Below are 22,604 nucleotides of genomic sequence, written 5' to 3' on the forward strand. Positions count from 1 at the left end.
TTTGCTTACACATCTTTCCATTTTTCTAGACTCGATCGCCATCCTGTAGAACTGTTGCATGACTTGAAAGTCATGAGATATAATCTCTCTCCTGAGCTTATACACTTCATTCTAGGTCTCTGCACCTGAAAACGCAGAACTTCTCTTTTGCATTAAATTTTACTTGCCAATCACTTCCTATTTCCTGCCCATCGCTGCAGATGTTCATATGACCTGCAAAAAGATTAAACATTTCCTATCAACCCTTCTGCAGCATCACTTCTGAAAATATTTTAAAGACATTTCATTTATCAAGCCTCTTTCCTTGGTACAAGCATTTACCACTACTCACCAATTACTTACTACCTTCCAAGCCAGTGAAACCCTGAGGACTGACCCAGTTAGCTTATGAGGCTCATCTTGGGGACAGCATCAAAAGCTTTATTAAAATGAAATAAAGCACGTCTGGGGCTCATCCCTCATCTAACTCTTTAACCAATGAGCCAAAGAAATGGATACGATTTAACATACTCTTCTTCTAGTAAAACCATGCTGCCTAAGAGTCTACAAGCTGCTGGATTTCCTAATTTCTGTAAAGCGAATGCTACATACCTGTAGAAGGTATTCTCCGAGGACAGCAGGCTGATTGTTCTCACTGATGGGTGACGTCCATGGCAGCCCCTCCAATCGGAATCTTCACTAGCAAAAGCCTTTGCTAGCCCTCGCGCGCCGATGCGCATGCGCGGCCGTCTTCCCGCCCGAAACCGGCTCGTGCCGGCCAGTCTCATATGTAGCAAGACAAAGACTAGGGAAGACACAATTCCAAAGGGGAGGCGGGCGGGTTTGTGAGAACAATCAGCCTGCTGTCCTCGGAGAATACCTTCTACAGGTATGTAGCATTCGCTTTCTCCGAGGACAAGCAGGCTGCTTGTTCTCACTGATGGGGTATCCCTAGCCCCCAGGCTCACTCAAAACAACAACCATGGTCAATTGGGCCTCGCAACGGCGAGGACATAACTGAGATTGACCTAAAAAATTTACCAACTAACTGAGAGTGCAGCCTGGAACAGAACAAACATGGGCCTAGGGGGGTGGAGTTGGATTCTAAACCCCGAACAGATTATGAAGCACTGACTGCTCGAACCGACTGTCGCGTCGGGTATCCTGCTGCAGGCAGTAATGAGATGTGAATGTGTGGACAGATGACCACGTCGCAGCTTTGCAAATCTCTTCAATAGTGGCGGACTTCAAGTGGGCTACCGACGCTGCCATGGCTCTAACATTATGAGCCGTGACATGACCCTCAAGAGCCAGCCCAGCCTGGGCGTAAGTGAAGGAAATGCAATCTGCTAGCCAATTGGATATGGTGCGTTTTCCCACAGCCACTCCCCTCCTGTTGGGATCAAAAGAAACAAACAATTGGGCGGACTGTCTGTTGGGCTGTGTCCGCTCCAGATAGAAGGCCAATGCTCTCTTGCAGTCCAATACGTGCAGCTGACGTTCAGCAGGGCAGGAATGAGGACGGGGAAAGAATGTTGGCAAGACAATTGACTGGTTCAGATGGAACTCCGACACAACCTTTGGCAAGAACTTAGGGTGAGTGCGGAGGACTACTCTGTTATGATGAAATTTGGTGTAAGGGGCCTGGGCTACCAGGGCCTGAAGCTCACTGACTCCACGAGCTGAAGTAACTGCCACCAAGAAAATGACCTTCCAGGTCAAGTACTTCAGATGGCAGGAGTTCAGTGGCTCAAAAGGAGGTTTCATCAGCTGGGTGAGAACGACATTGAGATCCCATGACACTGTAGGAGGCTTGACAGGGGGCTTTGACAAAAGCAAACCTCTCATGAAGCGAACAACTAAAGGCTGTCCTGAGATCGGCTTACCCTCCACACGGTAATGGTATGCACTGATTGCACTAAGGTGAACCCTTACAGAGTTGGTCTTGAGACCAGACTCAGACAAGTGCAGAAGGTATTCAAGCAGGGTCTGTGTAGGACAAGAGCGAGGATCTAGGGCCTTGCTGTCACACCAGATGGCAAACCTCCTCCATAGAAAGAAGTAACTCCTCTTAGTGGAATCTTTCCTGGAAGCAAGCAAGATGCGGGAGACACCCTCTGACAGACCCAAAGAGGCAAAGTCTACGCTCTCAACATCCAGGCTGTGAGAGCCAGGGACCGGAGGTTGGGATGCAGAAGCGCCCCTTCGTCCTGTGTGATGAGGGTCGGAAAACACTCCAATCTCCACGGTTCTTCGGAGGACAACTCCAGAAGAAGAGGGAACCAGATCTGACGCGGCCAAAAAGGAGCAATCAGAATCATGGTGCCTCGGTCTTGCTTGAGTTTCAACAAAGTCTTCCCCACCAGAGGTATGGGAGGATAAGCATACAGCAGACCCTCCCCCCAGTCCAGGAGGAAGGCATCCGATGCCAGTCTGCCGTGGGCCTGAAGCCTGGAACAGAACTGAGGGACTTTGTGGTTGGCTCGAGATGCGAAGAGATCTACCAAGGGGGTGCCCCACACCTGGAAGATCTGTCGCACTACACGGGAATTGAGCGACCACTCGTGAGGTTGCATAATCCTGCTCAACCTGTCGGCCAGACTGTTGTTACGCCTGCCAGATATATGGCTTGGAGCACCATGCCGTGACGGCGAGCCCAGAGCCACATGCTGACGGCTTCCTGACACAGGGGGCGAGATCCGGTGCCCCCCTGCTTGTTGACGTAGTACATGGCAACCTGGTTGTCTGTCTGAATTTGGATAATTTGGTGGGACAGCCGATCTCTGAAAGCCTTCAGAGCGTTCCAGATCGCTCGTAACTCCAGAAGATTGATCTGCAGATCGCGTTCCTGGAGGGACCAGCTTCCTTGGGTGTGAAGCCCATCGACATGAGCTCCCCATCCCAGGAGAGACGCATCCGTGGTCAGCACTTTTTGCGGCTGAGGAATTTGGAAAGGACGTCCCAGAGTCAAATTGGACCAAATCGTCCACCAATACAGGGAGTTGAGAAAACTCGTGGACAGGTGGATCACATCTTCTAGATCCCCAGCAGCCTGAAACCACTGGGAAGCTAGGGTCCATTGAGCAGATCTCATGTGAAGGCGGGCCATGGGAGTCACATGAACTGTGGAGGCCATGTGGCCCAGCAATCTCAACATCTGCCGAGCTGTGATCTGCTGGGACGCTCGCACCCGCGAGACGAGGGACAACAAGTTGTTGGCTCTCGTCTCTGGGAGATAGGCGCGAGCCGTCCGAGAATCCAGCAGAGCTCCTATGAATTCGAGTTTCTGCACTGGGAGAAGATGGGACTTTGGATAATTTATCACAAACCCCAGTAGCTCCAGGAGGCGAATAGTCATCTGCATGGACTGCAGGGCTCCTGCCTCGGATGGGTTCTTCACCAGCCAATCGTCGAGATATGGGAACACGTGTACCCCCAGTCTGCGAAGTGCCGCTGCTACTACAGCCAAGCACTTTGTGAACACCCTGGGCGCAGAGGCGAGCCCAAAGGGTAGCACACAGTACTGGAAGTGACGTGTGCCCAGCTGAAATTGCAGATACTGTCTGTGAGCTGGCAGTATCGGGATGTGTGTGTAGGCGTCCTTTAAGTCCAGAGAGCATAGCCAATTGTTTTCCTGAATCATGGGAAGAAGAGTGCCCAGGGAAAGCATCCTGAACTTTTCCTTGACCAGATATTTGTTCAGGGCCCTTAGGTCTAGGATGGGACGCATCCCCCCTGTTTTCTTTTCCACAAGGAAGTACCTGGAATAGAATCCCAGCCCTTCTTGCCCGGATGGCACGGGCTCGACTGCATTGGCGCTGAGAAGGGCGGAGAGTTCCTCTGCAAGTACCTGCTTGTGCTGGAAGCTGTAAGACTGAGCTCCCGGTGGACAATTTGGAGGTTTTGAAGCCAAATTGAGGGTGTATCCTTGCTGGACTATTTGGAGAACCCACTGATCGGAGGTTATGAGAGGCTCGAAATACGGGAAGGGAAAAACCAAAAAGGGTCTTCCCGAAACACTTTCTGAAACTTTCTCTGAAGAAAACGAGTCGAAAACGACGCGCGAGGTCAACTTTCCGGGGCACGAACGGCGAAACACGACCGTACCGAGCGCAGACAAAAGAAGACTGGCCGGCATGAGCCGGTTTCGGGCGGGAAGACGGCCGCGCATGCGCGGTGCGCATCGGCGTGCGAGGGCTAGCAAAGGCTTTTGCTAGTGAAGATTCCGATTGGAGGGGCTGCCGTGGACGTCACCCATCAGCGAGAACAAGCAGCCTGCTTGTCCTCGGAGAAACATTTCCTCATCTGTTTGTTTGCTCTGCTCCGTCATGGTGGATGGTAGTACAGCCCTACTAGTATACTCTTTCCCTTCACACCTGGGATTTCTATTCATAAAGATCCCACGCTGCTCTTTTATGTACTACTAAACATTTCTAGAGCGCTACTAGGGTTACGCAGCGCTGTACAAATTAACAAATAAGGACGGTCCCTGCTCAGAAGAGCTTACAATCTAAAGGACGAAATGTCAAGTTGGGGTAGTCTAGATTTCCTGAGTAGAGATGTAGTGATTAGGTCCTGAAGGCGACATTGAAGAGGTGGGCTTTGAGCAATGATTTGAAGATGGGTAGGGAAGGGGCCTGGCGTATGGGCTCAGGGAGTTTGTTCCAAGCATGGGGTGAGGCGAGACATAAAGGGCAGAGCCTGGAGTTGGCGTGGTGGAGAAGGGTACTGAGAGGAGGGATTTGTCTTGAGAGCGAAGGTTACGTGTAGGAACGTAAGGGGAGATGAGGGTAGAGAGGTAAGGAGGGGCTGCAGATTGAGTGCATTTGTAGGTTAGTAGAAGAAGCTTGAACTGTATGCGGTGCCTGATCGGAAGCCAGTGAAGTGACTTGAGGAGAGGGGTGATATGAGTATATCGGTCCAGGCGGAAGATAAGACGTGCAGCAGAGTTCTGGATGGACTGTAGGGGGGATAGATGGCTAAGTGGGAGGCCGGTGTACAATGTTTATTTTGTTTGACTCAATTCCCTCTAACATATAGTGAATCCCTCCTTCCAATTTGTTGTACTCTACCACTGTGATATAATTTGCACCTTGTTAACAGTGTGTCCCACTGATTGTCCTCCCACCAGGTCTCTGAAATGCCTCTTCATTTAGTACAATATACTCAATTCTCCTATCTTATTTTTAAGGCTTCTAGCGTTTGCATATAAAAACACTTCAAATTGCCTTTCCCCCCCCCCTCGCATCTATAGGCTGCTTTTAAGTTAACGGGGATAATTTGCATCCCTTACTCTGCTCTCCAATTGAACATTCCTGGTTTCTTTCACCATAATTGAAACCTCTCTATCGGGATTCCCTAGAAGGTCCTGTTTCAATAGTATCCTTCAAGGATACTCCACACCGAACCATGCGCTCCTGGGCGACTGTTGGCTCCCCCCAGTTTAGTTTATTTCCTTTTTAAATGTTAGTGCCAGCAGCCTGGTTCTATCCCAGTTATGGTGGTGAGGCAGAGTCCATCCTTTCGGAATAGCCCCCCCCCCCCACCCTTCCCCAGAATGTTGCCCAGTTTCCTAACAAATCTAAATCCCTCATCCCTGCACCATCGTCTACCACGCATTGAAACTTTGGAGCTGGTCCTGTGTGTGGAACAGGGAGCTACCCTGGAGGATCTGGATTTCAGTTTTCTACCTAGGAGCCTAAATTTGGCTTCCAGAACCTCCCTTCCACATTTTCCTGTTATTGGTACCCACGTGTACCAAGACAGCCGGCTTACTATCTAAAATCCTATCTAGGTGACGGGTAAGATTAACTGGTACTATTACTACCCCTTCCCCTCCCCTGCACACACACAGCTCTCTTCCAGCCTCCTCCCCCGTGGTATCCCTGGTACGCACAACCCCCCCTCTTCCCATGACATTCTCCATCTCACCCCTCCCTCTCCTGTTCTTTTCAGAGGAGAAGGCGGGCTGCATGCTGGGCCGTGTCCTCTACTCCTTTGCTGTGCTGGCTGCAGAATCTGAACTGCGCAAGACACAGTAGAGCGCCACAGTTCAAACTCTGCATTTGGAGCTAGCACGGCAAAAGAGGAGGAGGATGTGACTCTCTCTTCCTTTTCAGTTTGTACTGCAAAGTGCAGGAGAGGGATGGGGGGGGGGGGGAAGAGGAAACGACAGAGGTAAGCTGGAGGATGTTGCCAGAGGGGGGATGTGCATGCTAGGAGAACCACACTGTAGGAGGAACTGCATGCCACTGTGTGTGTGATGGGGATGCCAATGGGTGGGGGGGGGGGGGGAGGAGAAGGGCAAGCTGTGGGGTGCCCTAGGTAAGGTGTACGTGCATGCACTGAGGATGCCATGGAGGAAGGTGGGGAGAGAAGAGGGCTAAGGTGTACTGAGAGGATTTATCAAAAACGGGGAGGGTGTATGAGGGAGGGTTGGAAGCAATGTTTCCTCTAAGGAATGGCCTGGTGTGTGCAAAATTTTTCTTCATGTGAGCAACAAGTTTTAAAAACCAACAGTTTTTCACCACCAGTATTAACAATACTTTTCTGTGTATATGTATATCTATATACACACACACATACATAAGAAAAAAAACATTTTTGTGAGCGACACTCATAACATGTACGAGCAATCACTCATGCGCTCCACTTAGCGGAAACATTGGTTGGAAGCTATGGTGGAATATACATTTGGTAAGGGGAAAGGAGAGCGAGAGAGAGGGGAGTGTGTGTGGGGGGAGAAAGAAGGATTTCAACTTTACAGTTAGTATGTGTGAGCACGCAGGGGCAAGGGGGGGGGGGGGAAGTAGGATTTTACAAAGACAGCTATGAGGTATGTGCACTGGGTTGGGGTGAGGGAACTGAAGGTAGAAAAAGAGCTATGGCATATTTATGGAGGTGGAGGGTTAAGAGTAGAGGACAACTGAATTTCAGTGTGGTTTTCAGAATTGGCACCGAAACTGGCTCAAAATTCGGATGTTGGCTGAAAATGCCTGTGCACTTTTAGCAGAAAACAAAAACAAACAAAAAAAAAACTTTCTCCCCTCACAATTACTCTCAGCACTCTCCCAGCAGAAGATGGGAGCACTGGCAGCAGCTGCCCCGTGCCAAGTCCTCCCCCAACGGCAGCTGTCCCCCCCCCCCGAGACCCTCCCCCACATATCTTTTCATTGGTGGATAGTGTGCGTAGGGGAGCCTCCACTCGCTCCTGCACACGCCCAACCCAGAAAATGGCTCTCTTGCAGATTTGGTTTCAGTAGAAACTGAAGAGCCTGGTTTCGGTCAGGCACTAGATGAGAGGGGACTAAGAGAATGTGTGTGTACCCAGGGAGGGATTGGAGAAAGAGATGGAGAGAGAATGGGGTGGGGGTGGGTGGAGGTCTTGCTATGATGGAGAGAGAAAACAAAAGCTATAGGGATCTGCACCCTAGAAAGAGCAACAGAGAAAACTGAGGATTGAATGGTTTTTTCTTTTTTTGTTACATTTGTACCCCGCGCTTTCCCACTCATGGCAGGCAGGCTCAATGCGGCTTACATATTGCATATAGGTCCTTATTTGTACCTGGGGCAATGGAGGGTTAAGTGACTTGCCCAGAGTCACAAGGAGCTGCAGTGGGAATTGAACCCAGTTCCTCAGTTCCCCAGGACCAAAGTCCACCACCCTAACCACTAGGCCACTCCTCCTCTCAAAGGGAAAGGTGGGAAGGTAATTCAGCTTAGGGGGAAAAGGGGAGTGAGACTGCTGTAGAACGGGGGGGCAGGGTCTGAGCTGGGAGAAAGCTGAGGGGGAGAGGGGGTTGTGTGTTCTGAGGCACAGAAGAGCCAGGCTTTTATGCAGAGGGAAGTCTATACAAAATAATTAGAAAGAGAATTCAGAAATGCACAGTTTTAGGTTTGCTTTTTTATAATCTGTACAAAATACTCAAAATGTTTGCGCAGAATTCCCCCAGGAGTAAATGTTGTACAGGAACCTCCCAGAAGCAGCAAAGCCGGTTTCAGAAAGGAACAGGCGGATTATATTCAAAGTCCTTGACATAGACTAAGGCTATAAAAACGCATGAAATCACTTTGATTTATTTGTATATATTTATTTATCACCCCCTCATTAAAGAAGGACAGCAATTAAGAAGCAGTGACGACGGACATTACCAGCTACTTCACCAATGACAAAATAGCCATTCTTGATCTGTGTCTTTCACCTGCAGAGACTGAAAGTGGCCATGATTTCTGTCAAGAGCAATTCTGAGAAATATAGACAGATAACATGGTGAAAAATGTGACAATTGCGCAACAGCCTCCTTAGAAAAAAAAAGAAGGTACCACTGCCTAACACTGCAGAAAGATAAGACGTAATAAGCTCCTGCTTATCAGTATATTAACTATATAATGAGCGTGAGGCAGGAGACGGTATCGCAGGTATCACAGCTTTACTACCCAAAGCAAACACGAGCAAATAACCGTGCCAGAGGGCGGCCTGTTTACTTATGGATTTCTCTTCATTTAGTGCCCTTTCAGTAAGTTGCATTAGCCCACCCTTACGAGGGCCCTTCCCACGCAGCAAGGTCATTTCTGGAGCGGCTGTCAAAAAGGCATTTTTTTTTCTATTTATTTTATCTTGGCTGTGCTGCACTAATGTAGGACTCCCACATTACGAATGTGCTAACCAGTTAGCGCGGGGAGTAATAACATACTAGAACTTTTTCTTGTATTCCGCAAATACCTCATCGAAGTTCTGTGCGGATTACAGTCAAGAAAATGGTTTACCAAACAAAAGAATTACAAATGTACTAATAAATCATACAACATACAATATAAAACAGTCTAAAACAGGAAATGATTTTAACAATTCAGAAGGAATTTTCAAAAATAAAAGAAGTCTTCAGGTCTACCCTAAATTGATTACAGCTCACAGTGGCCGATAAGGAAGGAGATAATATATGCCTGGATAAGATAGCAATGTATTAAATATAGGGCTGTTCAGCGATTAAAATTTCAAAGCGAATGACTATCAGGTTCATTTTCAAAAGAGATAGACGTCCAAAAAAGTGACAAATGTTTCTCACAGAAACGTCCAAATCAGTATTATCAAAACCTCTTTTTGGACATCTTTCTCTGAAGTCCGTCAGAAGGACATCCAAATCTGAAGGGGGCACGCAAGGCATATTTAAGGCGGGACTTGGGGGTTCCTAAGACATGGACATCTTTCAGCAATAATGGAACAAAAAGTCAAGACGTTTTGAGCTAGACCTGTTTTTGTAATGAATAGCTGCAGTGGGAATTGAACCCACTTCCCCAGGATCAAGGTCTGCTGCACGAACCACTAGGCTACTTCTCTACTCCACACAAAAGGTGCCCCAAATGACCAGATGACCACTGGAGGGACTCAGATCACGTCCCCTTCCTCCCCCAAATCACAAACCATTCTTCCAAATAGCACTTTCAATAGGAAAAGATAGACTTTTTATATAGAAAATGACCTTTCCTTCCCTTCCTGTTCTGATTTTGGACATTTTACAAAAGACGTCCAAATTCAGACTTAGATGTCATATCCAAAAATGTCCCTTGTGCATTTGACTCACCCAAAGTCACTAAGGAGCACCACTGGGAATTGAACCCATGTTGCCAGGATCAAAGCCCACTGCACTAACCGTTAAACCACTCCTCCTCTGTTCTAGACGTCTTTGCGTTTGAAAATGGCTGAAAATCAAAGACGTCCAAATCCAAGGACGTCCATGGTATTTTTGAAAACAAAGATGGACATCCATCTTCTTCGAAAATGACCTTTTCCCCGGCTCCGATTTGGATGTTTTACAAAGATGCCCAAATTCCAACTTAGAGGGGCATTTTCGAAAGAAACTTCCAAGTGTGATTAAAATTTTTAATCGCACAATTGATCGCTTCAAGTCGCCCCCTCACATTTTCACCTGTATAGTGCAAAGTATAGACTGCAGATGTCAATTCTCAAAACTGACATATTGTACTTCAGTTACTAAACTGAAAATAAAATCATTTCTCTTAACTTTGTTGTCTGGTGATTTTATTTTTCTAATCATCTTATTCCTTGTCTCTGGTTCTGTTCCTCTGTCTGTGCTCTCAACTCAATTTTCAGGGCCTCCTCTCTTCTTCCCCTATAACATCTTTCACATTCAACTTTCTGCCATTTTTCTTCCTCCTTATAGGAGAGAGTAGCATGATGCGATTAATCGAGTTAAAATTATCAGTGCCAGCTCAAAAAATTGAATGCGATTAATCACATTAAATGGCCAGCCCTAATTAAATATTTTTTAAAAATCTCATCTCTTTAGGACTAAGATAAGCAAAGTGTCAGTATGTAGCTGATTAGTGCTTCCAAGCCTATTCTCCGCCCCTGACAAACCCCCTCCAAACAAATACTACACGCTTAGCACGTGCAGATGGCAAAACTAATGCAGAACACTCTGGTGCGTCCTGCATTAGGTGCTTATTAGCATCTTAACACAGCTTAGTAAAAGGGTCTTTTGTGTTTAAAGGAAGGATAATTACAACATGGGGTACACTGCGCCTCTCACTGACAAATAGGATAAAAAGGCATCACGTCAATAGATTTTTCTCTCTTTTTCTACTTCTCTGTAATTATTTTTTTGTTAAATACTTGTGAACTCTGATGAATTTTACAATTTTTTCTCTGTTACATCATTTTATTGATGAGATGAACGGTGGTGTATTGAACTATTAAAATGACCGAACAAAATCCAGAAAGTCTTAAGAACATACGGTAGAAATTTAGGGGTATATTTACTAAGGTGCGTTAGCATTTCTAACGCACCCTTAAATTTAAGGCACATTAAACGCAAATCGCCTATACATTTCTATGGACGTGTTAGCATTTTTAACACACGTAAATGGCTTACGCACATTGCAAACGCTAACATGCCCCTAGCGCACCTTAGTAAACATAGGCGTTAGTTTACCGGGGAAATTCTCAGTTACTGTTTTGTTAGGGGAGGATGTGCCCACGTACCAACACCCCAGTCACTTATGTTTAAATCATTTTTATTTGAAACATAACAATAACAAAGTCCGCAGCATGTGTTTACAGATTTGTTAAAATACAACTTCAATTCTTAACAATCTCACATACCTTGAGTTATTTCGTTTTATTCCCATGCCTCCCTCCCTTATCTCCTATTCAATGTTTCGTCAACTGAGACAACATAACAATCGACAAATAATAACATATCACATTTTCTGTCTCCATTCCTAAATCTTCATACCTGCCCTTTCCCCGCCCTTTCCAACCCCAGCCCAACTTCTTCTATCCTCTCCCACAATGCAAAAGGTTTCAAAAGTTTAACAGATAAACTACGTGCTGCTGGTGTCATAGTGTCCCAAAAAGGATGCCATCTCTGTTGAAATTGTTTTCCAATCTTTGAGTCAAAGTCTTTGATGGCCATTCGTTCTATACGCAACAAGGATATCTTACGAGTCCGCCACTGTTGCCATGTAGGATACTGATATGACATCCATTCAGATAATATTGTCTGCTTGCCAACAATACCCCAGTCACTTAAATAGGGCTGTATGTACCACCATCCCAGCTAATCATATTTCCCATTTTAAACTTAGCTTTTTTTCTTGTTCTGGAACAATTTGACAGCCTTACAGTGTCATAGCATTTCTTGGCAAAATTCAGCTTAAAATCAAATGAATAAAAATTCTATTTTGCACATCAAATCCTTTTTGTAACTTAAAAACATGTGACATACTCAGGCAGAAGCATTAAAAGATATAGCGGCATATTTTCAAAACACTTGGACTTACAATGTAACCTATGGAACTTTGTAAATCTAAGCGCTTTGAAAAGGGGTCCCTAACCAGCTCATTTTCGAAAGTGATCGCCGACCATCTTCCAACACAAATCGGAAGATGGATGGCGATCTCCTGAAACCGGCCAAATCGGTATAATCGAAAGCCGATTTTGGCCGGCTTCAACTGCTTTCCGTTGTGGAGCCGGCGAAATTTCAAGGGGGCGTGTCGGTAGGGTAGTGAAGGTGGGACGGGGGCGTGCTCATGAGATGGCCGGCTCCGCCCGATAATGGAAAAAAAAAAAAAAAAAAGCCAGGCTTGACGAGCATTTCGCCAGCTTTACTTGGTCCCTTTTTTTTCACGACCAAATTTCGAAAAGGAGCCCCAACTGACCATCGGAGGGAATCGGGAATGACCTACCCTTACTCCCCCAGTGGTCACCAATCCCCTCCCACCCAAAAAAAAAAATCCAAGTGCTCATCAGGGACGTCCTAAATCAAAAGTATTTTTGCTTGGCTTTTTCAGTAGTACCAGTGAGATTTGAACTGGCCACCTCTGGATTACAAGACTGGTGTTCTAACCACTTGGCCACAGCTCCATTTACTTGGATGTCCTTCCCTTTTGATTATGCCCCTTCAGGTCTCTCTCAGCCAATCACAGACAGGGGTCTCTCTCAGCCAGTCACAGCGCATTTAGCTGTCTTTGAGTGGCTGAGAGAGATCCCTGTCTGTGATTGGCTGAGAGAGACCTGAAGGGGCATAATCAAAAGGGAGGGACATCCAAGTAAGTGGAGCTGGTCTTGTAATCCAGAGGTGGCCGTCCAAAAAAGTGCACGTCAGGGACGTCCTTTCACTAAAAAAAAAAAAAAAAAAAGGACGTCCCTGACGAGCACTTGGGATTTTTTTTCCACTTTTTTTGAAGCTGGCCATCTGTAAACCCGGCGATTTCAACATTTGACCTAAATGTTGAGATTTAGCCGGCCCCAACCGTATTATCGAAAGAAAAGATGGCCGGACATCTTTTTCGATAATACGGTCGGCACTGCCCCTTTGCGGAGCCGGCCCCAAAGATGGCTGGCACCGTTCGATTATGCCCCTCACAGTCACCTCCAGAGCATGGACTAACTTTCTTACATACCTGAGTTTTCAGTAGTATCATCAAATTCCACCACGAAAGAATAGCCATTGTTCCAGATCTGCAGACACGTTGTGGGATCATAGCAGATTGACAAGGGTTTCAATTTAGGATCGAAAACACTGCTTCTAGCTTGGATGTCAATGGGAGACTGTTTAGTTCCCCCCGTGACGGATGAGGAGCTCTGCCACAGTGGATGCACTAAATGGGACAAAGAAAGAATATTAACTGTAGTAGCTCAGCTGTAATCCTATGTTCCTTTGACTCCTCTCTCTCCTTCTCTGCTCATATCCAGCAGATCGCCAAGACCTGTCGTTTCTTTCTTTACAACATCCGTAAAATCCGCCCCTTTCTTTCCGAGCACTCTACCAAAACCCTCATCCACACCCTTGTCACCTCTCGTTTAGACTACTGCAATCTGCTTCTTGCTGGCCTCCCACTTAGTCACCTCTCCCCTCTCCAGTCGGTTCAAAACTCTGCTGCCCGTCTCATCTTCCGCCAGGGTCGCTTTACTCATACTACCCCTCTCCTCAAGACCCTTCACTGGCTCCCTATCCGTTTTCGCATCCTGTTCAAACTTCTTCTACTAACCTATAAATGTACTCACTCTGCTGCTCCCCAGTATCTCTCCACACTCGTCCATCCCGTGCACTCCGCTCCATGGATAAATCCTTCTTTCCTGTTCCCTTCTCCACTACTGCCAACTCCAGACTTTGCGCCTTCTGTCTCGCTGCACCCTACGCCTGGAATAAACTTCCTGAGCTCCTACGTCTTGCCCCATCCTTGGCCACCTTTAAATCTAGACTGAAAGCCCACCTCTTTAACATTGCTTTTGACTCGTAACCACTCGCCTCCACCTACCCTCCTCTCTTCCTTCCCGTTCGCATTAATTGATTTGCTTACTTTATTTATTTTTTGTCTATTAGATTGTAAGCTCTTTGAGCAGGGACTGTCTTTCTTCTATGTTTGTGCAGCGCTGCGTATGCCTTGTATTGCTATAGAAGTGATAAATAGTAGTAGTAGTAGTCTCTTGTAACCAGAGCTAATATTGTGATGTCATAATGCCTCAGGCCACCAATAAGAGCCAACCTCATCAGTGATGTCACAATGGCTTGATTGTCCTATACTTGGCTCACTTTTATTACATAGCTCTTTGAGCAGAGACTGTCTTTCTTCTATGTTTGTGCAGCGCTGCATACGCCTTGTAGCGCTATAGAAATGCTAAATAGTAGTAGTAGTAGTCTCTTGTAACCAGAGCTAATATTGTGATGTCATAATGCCTCAGTCCATCAATAAGAGCCAACCTCATCAGTGATGTCACAATGGCTTGATTGTCCTATACTTGGTTCACTTTTATTACATAGCTCTTTGAGCAGGGACTGTCTTTCTTCTATGTTTGTGCAGCGCTGCGTACGCCTTGTAGCGCTATAGAAATGCTAAATAGTAGTAGTAGTAGTCTCTTGTAACCAGAGCTAATATTGTGATGTCATAATGCCTCAGTCCATCAATAAGAGCCAACCTCATCAGTGATGTCACAATGGCTTGATTGTCCTATACTTGGTTCACTTTTATTACATAGCTCTTTGAGCAGGGACTGTCTTTCTTCTATGTTTGTGCAGCGCTGCGTACGCCTTGTAGCGCTATAGAAATGCTAAATAGTAGTAGTAGTAGTTCCTGTTTCACTGCTCTTCACAGAAACACTGCCACTATAGATCAGTTCCTTCTGTGATCATTAAGGTGATTATAAGAAGTTAAGATAAATATATCACCACAAGCCTAAGACCACTCATCACGTTATAAGAAGTCTTTGGGAACTATCTGCAATTGTCCTTTAGTACTAAATGAAAAAGAGCAGTTTTTGTTGTGCTCAGTCACTACTTCATAAATAAGCTGACAGGACACACCTTGTCCGGGTGTGCTTATAGATTACGGTAATTAAAAGCTGAAATTGCACACGTCCCTGTCCAAATTCAGACTCGGTTCAGAATGTTGCACCATTCTGCTGTGATGACAAAAGGTCTTTTCAAAAAAGCAGTATGGAGGAGTGGAAGAGTAGCCTAGTGGTTGCTACTATTCGAGATTCTACATGGAATGTTGAAAGTGGATGAGTAGCCTAATGGTTAGTGCAGTGGACTTTGATCCTGGGGAACTGAGTTCGATTCCCACTGCAGCTCCTTGTGACTGTAGCCAAGTCACTTAACCCTCCATTGCCCCTGGTACAAAATAAGTGCCTGAATATATGTAAACCGCTTTGAATGTAGTTGCAAAAACCTCAGACAGGCGGTATATCAAGTCCCATTTCCCTATTTGAGATTCTGGATGGAATGTTGCTACTATTGGAGAGATTCTAGATGGAAATGTTGCTATTCTACTAGCAACATTCCATGTAGAAGCCTGCCCTTGCAGATCAGCAACGCGGCCGCGCAGGCTTCTGTACGTCAGACTCACAGAAACAGAAGCCTGCGCGGCCGCATTGCTGATCTGCAAGGGCAGGCTTCTACATGGAATGTTGAAAGTGGAGGAGTAGCCTAATGGTTAGTGCAGTGGACTTTGATCCTGGGGAACTGGGTTCGATTCCCACTGCAGCTCCTTGTGACTCTGGGCAAGTCACTTAACCCTCCATTGCCCCTGGTACAAAGCAGTACCTGTATATGCTATGTAAACTGCTTTGAATGTAGTTGCAAAAACCAGAGAAAGGCAGTATATCAAGTGCCATTAACAAGATTCCAGGCAGAACCTCAAAGAGTAGCAACATTCCATGTAGAACCCCAAAGAATAGCAAGATTCCGGAATCCCAAGGAGTGGAAGAGTAGCCTAGTGGTTGCTACTATTTCAGATTCTACATGGAATGTTGCTAGTGGAGGAGTAGCCTAGTGGTTAGTGCAACAGACTTTGATCCTGGGGAACTGGATTTGATTCCCACTGCAGCTCCTTGTGACTCTGGGCAAGTCACTTAACCCTCCATTGCCCCTGGTACAAAGCAGTACCTGTATATGCTATGTAAACTGCTTTGAATGTAGTTGCAAAAACCATAGAAAGGCAGTATATCAAGTCCCATTTCCCTTTCCCCATTTGAGATTCTATATGGAATGTTGCTATTCCACTAGCAACATTCCATGTAGAAGCCTGCCCTTGCAGATTAGCAATGCGGCCGTGCAGGCTTCTGTTTCTGCGAGTCTGATGTTGCTAGTGGAGGAGTAGCCTTATGGTTAGTGCAGCGGACTCTGATTCTGGGGAACTGGGTCCGATTCCCACTGCAGCTCCTTGTGACTCTGGGCAAGTCACTTAACCCTCCATTACCCCAGGTACAAATAAGTACCTGTATACACTATGTAAACAGCTTTGAATGTAGTTGCATAAACCACAGTAAGGTGGTATATGAAGTCCCATGCCCTTTATCAGGAAGCTAAGGCACCCCTCACCTACTTCTAAAGAGCATGCTACAGCATAGATATTTGTTAATAGACCATTTGTCACTGATTCCACAACAAAAGATATTTACACAAAGACAGGTTGCTCACAGGAACAAAAAGGGAAAGAAGAAGATAACATTTAATTTATTCCAAATGGATTTCAACAGGAGGTTAATCTGTCTTCTCATACCAAATCTCCTATGGAGGAGCATGCATGAGAAAAAGAATAATTTTCTTTGACTTTGCAGGTGCAACTAAGAAGCAGATAGAGAAGCTTGTAGATAAAAGGGGAAATTTGCTTCGTCTGATTCTAGTTCTTTACATTTAAGAAACATCAAGCTAGGTCACACAAAATGTTGAAATAGGCCTGCCGTCATGCCTTTGACAGCAGCCGATCCAGGGGGATCCCAAAGAATTGATCCACTGCTTGCAGCCCCTTCCCAAAGATGAACTGCTAAAGTTCTAACCTAAGTTGCAGACAGATTCATGGACAGTGAAGGGTAAAATGGATAGGCAGAAAGAAGGGAAAACAAGGATGAGAAAGGGAGACTTGTGAGTATGAAGAGGGAGAAGGAAAAGGGAGGGGACTGAGGAGCAAGGAGACAGAAAGCGGGGAAGAAGGGACCATGCCAGAGGTTACCAAATCTAATCCTGGAGGCACCCCAGCCAGTCAGGTTTTCAGGATATCCACAATTAATATTCATGACAGAGATTTGCAGGCAGTGGAGGCAGTACATACAAATCACTCAAAAAAGATGTCAGGAAGTATTTTTTCACGGAAAGGGTGGTGGATGCTTGGAATGCTCTCCCGCAGGAGGTGGTGGAGATGAAAACGGTAACGGAATTCAAACATGCGTGGGATGTGCATAAAGGAATCCTGTGCATTAGGAATGGATCCTCAGAAGCTTAGCCAAAATTGGGTGGCGGAGCAGGTGGGGGAAGAGAGGTTGGTGGTTGGGAGGCGAGGATAGTGGAGGGCAGACTTATACGGTCTGTGCCAGAGCCGGTGATGGGAGACGGGACTGGTGGTTGGGAGGCGGGAAATACTGCTGGGCAAACTTGTACGGTCTGTGCCCTGAAAAAGGCAGGTACAAATCAAGGTAAGGTATACACATATGAGTTTATCTTGTTGGGCAGACTGGATGGACCATGCAGGTCTTTTTCTGCCATCATCCACTATGTTACTATGAATACTCATTATGGATATCCTGAAAACCTGACTGGCTGGGCTGCCTCCAGGATTAGATTTGGGAATCACTGGCCTATACATAATGCTGGAGGGCATTATGTATAGTCCTAACCCTTATCCCTTACTTGTCCTGTCTGTCTGTCATAATTAGATTGTAAGCTCTATCGAGCTGGGACCGTCTCTCCATGTTCAAGTGTGAAGCACTGCCTAGGTCCGGTAGCGCTATAGAAATGATAAGTCGTAGTAGTGTTGCAACCGCACAATAGGCAGCATCCTGTCAACAAGCAACACATGATCCGACCAGGAGGACAATAGGGACCAGGAGCAGAATGTGGGCACTGCCCTTGCAACTTGATTTTGCTGTTACTCTATTCTATATTATGCGCTGCACGTGTAAAACTGTCACGACAAAGTTATTGAAATGAGACTGGGAAGGGGGGAGGTGGGGGTGGGGGGGGGGGCAAAGAGTCACTCACACTCCACATTTCGCAGCTTGTAGGAGCAGGCGGCCAGGCTGCAGAACCTCCCGGGCTGCCCCGATCGCAGCTTTCTGCCCCGGAACGGAGCGAAGAGGGGAAGAAGCAGCAGCCGCGCCTTCATGGTGCAGAATCTCCCGCAGAACCACCACCGCTGCCGTTCCTTAGTCTCAGCAGCCCACAACTACTTAAGCAGCAGCAGCAGCTGTCAGTCAGAGAGAGCCCCGCCCCGCCCGCTGAAGCACCTCCCCCAAGCTTCTGCTTCCGGTCTGGGTAGGGACAGCCTCTGAAGCTAATGGCTCACAATAACTAAGATTCGCGGGAAACTAGAGGTCATAAATGAGTTGCAAATGCCAGAGGCTGTTCCAATGATCTCCCCGGCTAACGTGCTAAAGAGTATTTCGACTGAAAATGTCTTTAAACTGGATCCAACATTCTCAGGCTAGGCTTGAGCCAGTCATTGCATGCAGGGACTTGTAGTTCTGATTTTTCTCCATTACAGTCCCTAAGGAAAAAAAAAAAACAAGACTACAAGTCCCAGCATGCACAGGGGGTAATCCCCGGACTAAACCCTGTCCTGGATACACTTGGCCAAGGAACTTTAAGAGGCAGGACAGGAGATGAAGTGACGTCAAAACGCTGAAACCAATTAGGCCGAGCTGAGTTTTCCCTTCCCTGTGCAGCCGTCATCCCCGTATGCTCAAAACAAAGCAAGCAAACCTATGAGCTGCTGCATCTGGGTGGGTTATCGTTCTTTATCGTTGGTAGCTATATTTTCAAATATGCCAGCTTGTTGCAGCATACGGATGTACAAAGAGGAAGCATAAAAACGGGATAGCTTTTCATGGGTAGAGTAGTAATCTGTTATAAATCGTAATCAGTGGGCAGTTGGAAGGGCTGGGTTACAGGGACACTCTAGCATGTTATATTCGTGCAGAGATTTTTTTTTTCTCCTGGTAATGGGCCACTAAAACAGACATCATGTTATGAGAATCAGGTGCTTAATATTTAGAGTTTCTATCTATCTATTTATTTATTTTCTACATTTGTATCCCACCTTTTCCCACTTATTAGTAGGCTCAAAGTGGCTTACATAGTTCCGGAGAGGTGGTTACAGACTCCAGTGTGAACAAATCAGTGGCGTTGCCATGGGTGGGCCAGGGCCCACCCACTTAGGGTTCAGGCCCACCCAACAGTAGCAGACTTTTAGTGGTATCTGGTGGGGATCCCAAGCTCCACCAGCTGAAGGCTTCCCCCTGATGGTAACGAAAATGCTACTCTCCATGATACCGGCACCTGCGCATACTCAGTTTTCAGGGCATGCCTGCTGCAGACTGCCAAGATGGAAAGAAGCATTTTCTCGCCAGCTGAGATATTTTTTGGTGGTTGGGGGGAGAAGGGGGAACACTTGGTGCCCACCCACTTCTTGCCTAGGCCCACCCAAAATCTGTTGTCTGGCTACGCCCCTGGAACAAATACAGTAAAGGGGTACAATTACAGTGACAAGTATAGTAAAGAAGTATTGGTAAATAGGTTGGGGTGATTCAGACAAAATGTTAGGGTGTGATCATGCGTCAGGGTTGAAAACTGTCCCCACCTAGAGTATTGTGTTCAGTTTTGCGAAGGATGTAAAAAGAATTGAAGCGGTGCAAAGAAAAGCTACGAGAATGGTAAGGGATTTGCGTTACAAGACGTATGAGGAGAGACTTGATGACCTGAACATGTATACCCTGAAGGAAAGGAGAAACGGGGTGATATGATAAAGACGTTCAAATATTTGAAAAGTATTAATCCGCAAACGAACCTTTTCCGGAGGTGCGAAGGCAGTAGAACGAGAGGACATGAAATAAGATTGAAGGGGGGCAGACTCAAGAAAAATGTCAGGAAGTATTTTTTCACGGAGAGAGTAGTGGATGCTTGGAATGCCCTCCCGCAGGAGGTGGTGGAAATGAAAACGGTAACAGAATTCAAACACGCGTGGGATAAACATAAAGGAATCCTATTCAGAAGGAATGGATCCTAAGGAGCTTAGCCGAGATTGGGTGGCAGAGCCAGCCGGTGGTGGGAGGCGAGGATAGTGCTGGGCAGACTTATACGGTCTGTGCCACAGCCAGTGGTGGGAGGCGGGGCTGGTGGTTGGGAGGCGGGGATAGTGCTGGGCAGACTTATACGGTCTGTGCCCTGAAGAGGACAGGTACAAATCAAAGTAGGGTATACACAAAAAGTAGCACATATGAGTTTGTCTTGTTGGGCAGACTGGATGGACCATGCAGGTCTTTTTCTGCCGTCATTTACTATGTTACTATGTTTCCTGATTAAAAAGCCATATTTCATTATTCGGTGTTTATGTCAGACACTGTGGGGTATGCCTTCTTGAACAGGTGAGTTTTTAGGTTTTTTCGGAATTCTAGATGATTATTCGAAGATTTCATGCGTTTTGGTAGAGAATTCCAGAGCTGTGTGCATATGTAAGAGAAATATGACGTATTTCATATGACATATGCTTATGACATTCATATCCCACATTTAACATGTATTAGGTTGAAACCTAGGAGCATTTGAAAGCTTTTTTTTTTTCTTTAACCTGTGCCTAGATGGTTTGTGGGAACTTTGCTCCTTCTGTTGTGAAGAATGCAGTGGTATATTATAAAAATGCACTTAATATTGTTTATTACTTTTATTTACTACTGGTTGATATACAGCAGAAGTTAACCAAGTCAACTTCATGCTTTGTAATATAATTTTTAATAGCATTTTGCTCAGTCATTACCCAAATACAAATAAAATTATAATGTTAATTAAACGACCGTGTCTGCCTCTTATGGTAGCTTTTGTTAATTAAATCCGTGTCAGTAAAATATTTGCAAGAGCGATTTTATTATGCAGGCAAACAATACATCGCCAAAATAAAAAATAGCAAGCAACACAGTATTAGTGGCCAAGTTTATACAAAGTTGATTATTTTCAGTGGAAAATAAACCTGTTGGCTGCCTGCTATGTGAATAATCCATCACTGTTTAACTATTGCTACCAAGCATTACATATTTAGGGCATATGCCTTGATTGTTTACATGTGTTTATCTAGACCTTACATGCACATGGCATTGCTTATTAAACCCAAAGGCAAAACCAAAGTGTGGTTAAATAATTTGGTATAAACTGTGTTGTTTATGGCTTTACTTGTTATGAAATGATTTGAGTCCTACTGATCTGTACATATGTTGTGTTATTTTGGTGGTGGGCTTATAGGGAGGGAGGGGAAGTGTTCTTGTGGTAAAAGTAAAAGTTTTTATTGTGCCCAGTGGCATAGGAAGGGGGGGGGGGCGCCCCTGGTGCACGCGCTCAGGGTGTGCCAGCCCCGCTGGTTCCCTGCTCTCTCTGCCCCGGAACAGGTTACTTCCTGTTCCGGGGCAGAAAGAGCAGGGAACCAGCGGGGCCAACGCAGGTCCGAGTGACGTGCACTCGGGGTGGATCGGCCCTCCCACAGGTAAGAATGCGGTCCGGGGGGAGGTTGCGCTCCGGGGGGGGTGCGCCGCAGAGGGGGGGTCGCGCTGTGCTGCACCCGGGGGGGGGGGTGCGCAGCGGCGACCCACCCCGGGTGCCATTAGCCCTCGCTACGGCACTGATTGTGCCATGTTGGATGGTTTACTGTTTTTTCTTGTTCTGTATGAAGCTTACCAACCAACTTGTTTTGCTTTTAATAAAGATGATTAAAACATTAAAAAAAATAACTTTTGGATATTACTGAATTCTATTATTCTGTCTCACTGTGTTTCCAGTTTTGGCGCAGTATGAGCCATCACAAGAACAAAATATAAGAAAACCAATGGGCTGCATTAGGGGCTTATAGCCCATTTAGTTATGTTTCCACAAATGAGAGATCTGTTTGACTGAAAATAGTTTTATTATTTTGACTTATAAACCACTTGTCCCTGAAACATGCTCAAACAACAGAATAATCCATTTGTGTATCTAAAAGGTAAAGTTCTACAAAACAGATGAAGATATGATTACATGTGCCCCAATGAAAGGAGAGTTTAATTCAACTTCCATTTAATTTCAATATATTCCATCATCTTGATAACACCAGGCTTCCCAAGGCAGATTATAACAACATTTAAGATGAACCCATTAGGAAACAGGATATCCTCACTGACAATTGGCCATCTGTATTTTTGCAACCACATCCAAAGCGATTTTTATCTGGGGCGAAGGAGGGTTAAGTGACTTTACCCATTGTCACAAGGAGCTGCAGCGGGAATCGATTCCAGTTCCCCAGGACCAAAGTCCGCTGCATTAACCACTAGGCTACTCCTCCGTATTGTATTGTATTGTATTGTATACAGTGTATTTAGTTTTTAGTGTAGAAAAATGAGCACAAAATACAGAGTTTTAAATTGCTGTTTCTACCAACTATAATAATTTTTAAGCTGTTTTAGTGATATTCAATTGTTATTTCATGATATTTATATCTACATATGGTATCATTTTATTTTCCATGTTTTATTTTGTTTTATTTGTATTTATTACCTATATCTACATATGTAAAGCTTTCAAATAAATTAAAAAGCTGTCCAATAAGTAAAAAAAAACAAAACCATTTTGTCCTCCACCTTTTAAGGCACT

The 22,604-nt window shown here is 45.6% G+C and overlaps 1 protein-coding gene across 2 annotated transcripts in view; it reads right to left on the minus strand.

Moving 5' to 3' along the window:
• CA5A (carbonic anhydrase 5A) overlaps positions 1-22,604 on the minus strand; it is a 91,256-nt gene that overhangs the window by 47,023 nt on the left and 21,629 nt on the right. The window contains exons 1-2 of one of the 2 annotated variants that reach the window (XM_030204569.1): positions 17,979-18,119; positions 12,904-13,101 (exon numbers count right to left, since the gene is read on the minus strand). In XM_030204569.1, coding sequence (XP_030060429.1) covers positions 12,904-13,101; positions 17,979-18,102 — 322 coding nt within the window. In that variant the 5' untranslated portion in view covers positions 18,103-18,119. Of the gene's footprint in view, positions 1-12,903; positions 13,102-17,978; positions 18,120-22,604 lie in introns of those variants that run through there. The other variant, XM_030204570.1, reaches the window with a different exon arrangement.

The sequence above is a fragment of the Microcaecilia unicolor genome, chromosome 5 (genome assembly GCF_901765095.1).
Source record: "Microcaecilia unicolor chromosome 5, aMicUni1.1, whole genome shotgun sequence".
Lineage (NCBI taxonomy): Eukaryota > Metazoa > Chordata > Amphibia > Gymnophiona > Siphonopidae > Microcaecilia > Microcaecilia unicolor.